The 8,700-nt window shown below is 42.0% G+C and overlaps 1 protein-coding gene across 1 annotated transcript; it reads right to left on the reverse strand.

The window, feature by feature from the left end:
* Positions 1 to 1,128: 1,128 nt before the first annotated feature.
* Positions 1,129 to 7,964, reverse strand: LOC124703046 (armadillo repeat-containing protein 8-like). The gene is made up of 8 exons (XM_047235256.1): positions 7,506 to 7,964; positions 4,217 to 4,936; positions 3,910 to 4,005; positions 3,746 to 3,829; positions 2,780 to 3,014; positions 2,543 to 2,703; positions 1,993 to 2,274; positions 1,129 to 1,621 (listed from the first exon to the last, which is right to left on the reverse strand). The coding sequence occupies exons 1-8, from the start codon at positions 7,947 to 7,949 to the stop codon at positions 1,589 to 1,591; spliced, it is 2,055 nt and encodes a 684-aa protein (XP_047091212.1). The 5' UTR covers positions 7,950 to 7,964; the 3' UTR covers positions 1,129 to 1,588.
* Positions 7,965 to 8,700: the final 736 nt, after the last annotated feature.

Here is an 8,700-nt window from a genome sequence, read left to right on the forward strand (position 1 = left end):
TCCATCTTGCAGGTACTATAAACCTCGTGCCTATCTACAATCGGTGTACCGGTTGTGGAGTTATGCTTAGTCATGTATCTCCTTTATAGTTACCAATTGTATCTTACCTTGACATGTTACAGGAGCATCGGTTCGATGGTGGCACCGCCATGAGGAGGACACCATCATCAATCAATTTAACACAGGCTGATGCTGCTTCGAGCGCAAAACTTGGCTGGTGCTTCCGACTGTGATCTGCTTAATTACTCGTTCTTCTGTCTATGCAAGAAATAGCCGTTTGTCTCAAGCCAGGTTCTATAATAATAGACTAAAGCTGTTCTATTTCAGTCATGTTACTTTCTAGTTTCTTCTACGAGGGAAACAATCGTTCCCAAGTTCAGTGGCATCGATATCCTGTCTTTCATTTTTAAGAGGCATGTGGCCGCAGATTTGTGTGTTTGAATTACATCATTTCTGTGTCTTTTTGTCTAGATTAAAAGCTTTATTTCGTGTTTGGAGAACTGGTTTGGAATACTGATGATGGTGTATGCCTTTCCCATACTAGGTGTAGGACAGTTTTTTTTTTAATTTCAAAAAAGGTGTAGGACAGTTAAACTATGGTCAGAACAGCAATGAAAGGCATGATCATGCATAGTCCATGGTCATAGTCCAGCATGTACTGTTTGAATCGTTATCCTGCCGGAATGGGCAAAGGTGGTGTGCTCGTACTTTGTAGATCGGCGGTCCTCGAAAAAATTCAATACAGCCATATTTTCCTTATTCAAAATCGAGGTGTGTGCCTTTTGGAACAAAATACATCTACTCTTCTCCAGAAAAAGAAAGCGGCAACGCCGATCATCAACGTCCAGTATAGATCGGCTGAGGACCTGAGGTGCAGACTTAGCCTTGCTATAAGAGTTGCTCATTTCCTACCAGGTTTTGGTGCGGAAGGTGCTCAAGGCTACCATCAGGTGTGGCTTGAGAATGCGCCTGATGCTGTAAACATGGCCATGCATGCAAAGCTAATGTAGTGCCAGCGTTCCTTAAAAAAAGACATCAGATAAACAAACGATGTAACATTACTCAACTGGAAAAAAGATGGATATCAGGTGATAAAACAGCCTTATTAATGCGAGAGAAAAAATGCAATTTACAAAAGCAACAGGTGGCTCGATTTTACACTCTTCGTCACAAGTCACAACACAGCCCAAAGGTTCTGGTAGCACTGAAAAAATGGGATTCTCCGAAGCTGGTGCCTCCGACCTTCAGGCTGCAATCAAGCAGCAAAGGTTCTCAAGGTGGCATGCTTACAAACTCAGGGTTTTTGGGGTGTCATTCTTTTACAAACACAAACTTACAACAAGGGAATTGCCAGCCTTCCGCAACAGAAACCGGCTGTCATCGAGTTCTCATGGGAAGAAATTACAGCGATAGGCTCGACGCAGCGAGGATAGATCAGCAAGGGCTTCTTACTCATGCTATTGGTTCACGGTTCTCGGTGGGCATCGCGGTGCAAACTACGCTCAGCTTCCTTGCTCATTTTTATGGTGTGTCATGTAAACTTCAATGGCTTGCTGGCTCATCACATGAAACCGACACCAGCATTGTCTCAGCAGTGGTCAAGCACCGTACTTACTCTAAGCTGCATAAGAAAGAGGCACCTTGAGTCGTTAGATGGAACGCTAAATAACATTCCAGGGTTAGCTTCAAGACAATCATAGCCAACAAATATTTAGCAGCCACCAGTCTGTAGCACTTTTCTTTTGGCATTTTGTTGGTCCAGTTAGATTCTTATAGCTGACCCGTTCAGCAAGATTGCAGATGTAGCTTTCAGCGAAGCATTTTTCTCACCAAATACTACTGTACTAGTAACAACAATGAATTAAGATAAGGCTCCCAACCAAGCCAACAATAGCAAACACAAATGAAATTAACAGCTAACGAGACATTTATTGAAAAATAAAAAATATGGCTTATCTCAAGATCACTTTATTTAAGAGAAGGCAGTAGTACCTTGCAATCCAAGCAGGGGTCATTTCTCATGCTTTTTACTTGTGAGATTACCCCAGCATTTTGCAGTCTGGCTACTCGAGTAGATGAAGCATCACTTTTTGGGTAAGCTAAGTTCAGAATACACCACAAAGATGCAACTCTCAATTGTTTGTCCTTGCTCTGCAGAAAGTTGACCACAAAAGATGGCTTGATGCGATCTGATCTGTGAGGAACAATAACATCCATTACAGCTTCCTTGCTTAATTCGTCCCCAGCTGCCATATTTGTAAGCACCAACATGCCCTGAAGAGAAGAAAATTGACTCGGATCAATAACTTATCGTATAATGATATTTGTGTACTACTATTAAACCACAGAAGCAAATATTTCAAAAAGAAAATGTGTTAAATATTATACAGTCCTGTCAGATAAGATGCTATTTTTTCCCTCAAAAGTTCCACGCATGCACGTGGAAAAATACATATAGCAAATCCAGATAAAGTAACTAACAAATACATATAGCAAATCCAGATAAAGTAACTAACTATTCGGCAGTTTAAGGAAAACTGACCTGGATGCAAACTCCTGGGGTAGATGCATTGTTCAGCTGTCTTGATAAAGCATTTATAACCATGCCATCTTCACCAATGACGTAATTAACAGCATCTACATATCCATCAAGAAGATTGTGTACCAGTGCCAATGTCTGTTCCTGAACAAAATGCTCAGAATCTGCAGAACATTTTGCAATTAGCAGTGAAACTAATTCAGCAGTTGCCTGATGTCATATCTGAGCATTTATACATACCACATATGAGGCTTGAGAGAGTAGATATGGTTAGCTCCTTCATAATGAAGTCTTTGTCCTTTGGATTCAGAAGGAACATACTATTCCTAAGAGCCAATACGGATTTTAGCCTCAATGTTGGATCCATCGACTTGGATAAATTAACCAGCTGGGAGACGACCCCGGAATGAAGAAGAACAGATTTCCTTGGTGTTAAGTTCACTGCAATATTGCAAATAGCACCCAGGGCAGCAACCTGTGACAAAGATAGTGAGTATTCCCTCCGTTCTGATTTATTCTACATTCTAGACTAAATTTTTGTTCTATATTAATCTACCTTCTAGGTTTTAGTCAACAAATCACAGAAAACGAAGCGATCTTGCTCTCGCTATTGGATGTCACTACTTTCAATGTAACTTGGATTGGTTGAAGTAGTACTAATGAATGCAGTACTAATTTGTCTGATTTTTCTAGCATGTAGACTAAATCAGAACGGAGAGAGTAGGTGAGAAAGTAGACACCATCAACTCCTGATGTCTTGAGAACCTTTTCACGGTTACCACATGGCTAGTTGATACAAAATTTAGTGTGGCTCCAGTGACCAAAGCAATGCTCCATCAGTGAAGCCAGGAAGTGGTAGGGCAATACAAATTAGCAAATTTACCCTGCTGGCCTTAAAAGTCGTTCTTACAGAATTGACTAGTTATATTGTTGTTTCGTTTTACAACATAATGATTACTAGTATAACTTCTTTATTTAATGGGTGCAAATACAGTTGTGCAGCAACAACATCAAAGGGGGCAAAATTTGTGTGCAAATAGATAAGTCAACACCCCATTCATCAAATATCATATTTCTTTTAGAAAACTCACACACTCCAAAGTCCCTCTGGAAGAAACAAGGAAGACTGCCCGATTCATATTTGCGTGCAGTCATGTTAAATTCCATTTCATAAAATGACATTGAAGATTGCCCGATTCAGTTTACCTGAACTGAAGTAGACGAGTCACACAAAAGCTGGACTAAGGGAGCGACAATTGTATCGCAGGATAAGCGACCCGCACTAAGTACCTGCAAATTAACCACATCAACTGAATCATTTGGGTGAACACAAAAGGTTGAGATATATATAGAAGAAGCATGCACCTTACCTTCGATGACCTAGAGATGTTCTTCAGACATGAACATGCTGCAATACGGATATCAGCACAATCATGCTTCAACGCATCAAGTATCAAGGTTGACACCTGTTAAGCAAATTCTGTTATTAGTCACAAATATTGGTTCTGTGGTTAATCATATTCATCCATGTTGTCATGTCAAATGTGAAGAATCAGAGTACTGCCTCATCAGGAGTTAACCACTAACAACAGAAAGTCTCTGCAGAACCTCAACAAACGACTCAAAAGGTAACCACAACAATCATCAAAAGTACTATCCTATAGAAACTTCTCATACCTGGCCTGACATAAGTTGAGATCTTGACTCTTCCTCTTTTGAGCAAAGTTCAGCTAAAGCAAGCAATATGGTCACTGCCCGCCTTGTCTCCAATGAATTTGCTACCAGATGGTTGCTAAGCTTTGCAACTGCATTTGTTGAAAAAGCTTGTTTTTGCAGTTCCACACTATCCTTTATAAGGGTGGTTAACGCCAAGGGAGCCTCATCTCCTACATGACCAGGTTCTTCGATGAGCTCTAGTAAGACCAGAATCAACTTTGTTTTAATTTGCCTGTCTGGAAAATGACAAGGAGAAGCATGCCCAATTGCAATTAAGCACAGACAAGCAAGTAGTCTTGTGCGCGGGGTTCGGTCATGTATTAACCCAACTATTGAACGGAAAGCTTTTCCGTGGTCCATTGATGCAAATCTTGAAGCAACTTCCCAATTATTTCTTACGATTGCAGTCATAGAATCTAAACAAGCATCCCGCAGATTCACAGAACCTCCAAAAAGACTAACAAGTTTCTGCGGAACTCCAGCACCACATAGTGCTAATTGTTCTGTATTGCTATCGCAAGAGTGTGATATAATATTAGCAGCCAGCTCAGTGACATTTTCGTTGTTGCTGTCCAGAAGGGAAAGAAGGAAGTCCATATTTTTCTCATTATTGACATCAAAATTCGGAGCTTGTTTTGATTGATATATCATTCTGAGAGCACGGGCGCATGCATTGACAACCTGCAATCAGGATGGAAACTTCAGAACAAACCAAATTATTAACCACCACGCATCAGTTGCTACAAACTATTCAATATACTCCCTCCGATCCAGATCCATAATGGATCGGAGGGAGTAGCATGAAACAATCAGATGCAGCACCTAACCACTATATGCTTAACCTGCATTCAAGAAACAGGGAGCTTGAACTGAACCCTTATGCACCCATGTATTGGTGAAGTGTAGGTCTCTAGTAAAGTGCAAGAATACAAATACAAGGTTTTTTTTTTTGCGGGTGAAATACAAGATTGTTACGGTGACGTTTAGCGAGCACATATCAAGAGAATGTTAACATGAAAACTCAAATTCAAGTGGCATATCAAGAGAACGTTGAAGTGAAAAACTCAGATGCAAGCTAGTCGGTCAATACCAAAAAGTAGCAACTATACCATTATTCGCTGAATTGGATATTGTTGCCTAACAAAATATTTATATCAACACTACGGTCTGGAGCTATTTTAAATTATAAATTTCAGAATAAAATAAGTTTCCTATAGACTGGACTAGAAAAGGAGCAACAAAGCAAATGCTAAAATACAATATTTTTTTCCGGGTGAAATACAAGATTGTTAGACGTTTAGCGACCACATATCAAGAGAATGTTAAAGTGAAAACTCAGATTCAAGTGGCATATCAAGAGAACGTTGAAGTGAAAAACTCAGATGCAAGCTAGTTGGTCAATACTCGGAAGTAGCACTATACCATTATTAGCTGAATTGGATATTGTGGCCTAACACAATATTTATATTCTCACTATCCTCCGGAGCCATTTCAAATATCTTACGTTCTATTCAATTCCAATTTCATTAAATATTTTTTTATGTGAGTAAAAGATGTGTAATTCTTTCTAGGTTTCTTAGAAAAAGAAGTTACATAATTTTGCATGCCATAATAAGTCCTGAAATGATTAATGCACTGACCGAGTGCTTAGAGAAGTTGAGATGTGACAATAAAGAGTTACCAAGGCAGTCGAGAGTGGATTTTGTACACCCACGTATGGGTGTGGATGTTTCCGTCACCATCCATTGTGCTTTGAGATTCGGATAAAAAGAGGAGCGAGAAAGGAATCTTTCCATCTACCATGGTGGGGACGAATCTCGAGGGATAAATGAACGGTGACGGAATCACCCACACCCATGCTTGGGTGTACAAAAGTATTTCCGCAAAGTAGTCATCTGTTTTGCTTTTCTTTTGTAACCTCAATTAGCATGGTGTGGTCCCACTTTAATAGTCATGTAGTACGAGGCACAAAAGCTAAGTTAGGCAAGCCATATATTAAAATAGTTGCACGTACAGTAACACCTCCAAAATCATTTACCCTCTGGATGTTCATGGATTAGGCGATCAATTTAGGCTTGGATTTCGACCCATTCCATGTGGAAGAACTATAGTCTGACGCATTCAAACGAGGCTCACGTTATTAGGACCATTCAGTATTACAGAGAGGTAGGAAGTTTAAATGCACTCATAGTTTTGTATATTCTCAGGCTTTCTTCCCTAAAGGTGCCTCCAAATGTTAAGTTTAAATTTCAACAAAGGGCATCCAAATCCTACTCTGTAAAACAAGAAATTCTGGCTTCGTAACAAAACAATGGGGTCTCCAACACAAATCTTTGCACCGATAAAGCAGTAGGAAATCATGATGCTGCTACCAAATTCTTAGCTCAATCATATAAATGAGCTACTAGGAAATCACCAGGAAAGCCAATCCTGATTAGTACTAATAACTCAGAAAAATTCATCATGAACCCAACACCAAAGACAACTTTCCAGCACATTTATTCCCACCACCGCACCAAACCATTGACCCACTACCAAACTCTGCACATATGAAGCACAAATGAACAATATCTTAACTATTTCAACCGAAAGACGAAAAATGAAAAGGACATTTGGAAAGAAAAAGAAATAACAACTACCACCAGTACCTCTCGCCCTAACTGAACTGACATATTCTGCAAAACAAATAGGGTCAGATGATAATTCTCCTAATTCCAAGCATAAACCTTCAATACTTATCCCCTGCTACAAAGTTCTCCTTCTGACCAACTCACAAGGCAACCCATCATTTTACCACGATTTTTCTTACTCAGCTCGAAACATTAGCTGCAAACACTTCATGCCAAATGGAATAACTAGTAATTGCCCAGCACTCTTCTGGGCACGCTTAAAAAGTAGTCGCCGCTCACGCTTCACCACGAGCCACAGATTGTTCTTTCATCACAACTACAGTCCAGCAATGTGCATACTAATTCTCACAGAAACAATTAAGCTAGCACTGGCTCTTTCCATCTCGCAAATTGCTCCCAAATTTACGCAACGATAACAAGGAGCAAGCAGTAGTTGGCTTCTAGTTTCATTCCAGCAGCTCTTGTCCACGCAGCAGATATTTTCCCAATTGAGCCGCAAATCCAGGGCAAGAATAAAATTTTCTCTACCGAAAACAGTTTGTGCGCCCCGAAACCGAGCAGGCATGCAAGGGATGACGGGAACAAGCAACAAACTAGTGAAGGGAGCAGAAAGAGGCTACCTTGTCGTCGGGGTGGGCGAGGAGCCGCGTGAGGTGCCCCACCGCGCCAGCAGCGAGCACGGCCCGCGCGCCATCGTCCACGCCGCACGCGAAGCTCCCCGCGGCGGCCGCCGCCTGCACGAGCGCGGCCGGCGACGCGGCGGGCTCGGCCAGCGCGGCGACGACCGCCGGCACGGCGCCGAGACGGAGGTAAAGGAGCTTCTTGGTCCGGTTCCCGATGATCTGGTTCTTGATCTCGCGCAGCGCGAGCACCCGCTCCTGCTCCCCCTCCAATCCCTCTCCAGCTGCGACGACGCCGGGGCCCCCGGCCGCCAGCCTCGCGGCGAGCTCCTCCGGCCTGGTCCCCATGCAGGAGGAGGGCGCTGAGGAGGACCCCGAGGGCGCGGCCGCTGCTGCTGCTGCTGCCTCCTCCACCCGCGCGCCGCCGGTCGCCGTGGCCGGCATCTGGGGGTGGGAGGGAGGTCGGCGAGAGGTGCTTGCGTTATTGGCTTATTGCCACCCTTATTTATTTATTTTTTTCCAGTTTATTTTTTTGTTTGGTTGGTGTTTTATAGAGAGTGACGGCGAGAGAATAATGGGTGGGTCGGGACCCCAGAGCCAATGGGCTTGCGCCACGTGGAAATTAGTACTTTCATCAAGTGTTTATTCATTTAGCTGGTAACTACCCAGAGACCGTGTCAGTGTATGTGACGTGCGACAGGTGGTGAAATGATTAGGGGAGATTTTTCTATTTTACAGGATTTGTTTACAAAAACATTTGTATATTTAATTTTTAGAAGATATTTTCCTCAGAGGCGGCTGGATTTGGGCCTTGTTTGATAAGACGTGTTGACGTGTGTGATTTATTCTAGTCTATCGTATTTCATTTTTGTTGGTGTATGGTTGTCGCAGAAACCTCTAGCGACCCAATTATCCTGACAGGAAGAGAAGTGTATTTTAGGTGTGGTTTTCAGCGCTGAATTATCAAGCTCCCACTTGCTGGTATCCCCAATCATTGCAACCCTGAATCAACCATAGAGTACCCAGGGAATTCTATTTCTAGGTGATGTGATCCTACATCATGAAGAGGCCAACAATTTGTGAGATTATAGAGGATACTGTACTTCAAATAAATATTCAGATACAAAACATTGAATGTGTTCACTGATCTACCAAGGTTGCAGTTTCATTATTCATTTTAGCATCTTCCCATGAT

This window comes from Lolium rigidum, chromosome 3 (genome assembly GCF_022539505.1).
Source record: "Lolium rigidum isolate FL_2022 chromosome 3, APGP_CSIRO_Lrig_0.1, whole genome shotgun sequence".
Classification (NCBI taxonomy): Eukaryota; Viridiplantae; Streptophyta; class Magnoliopsida; order Poales; family Poaceae; genus Lolium; species Lolium rigidum.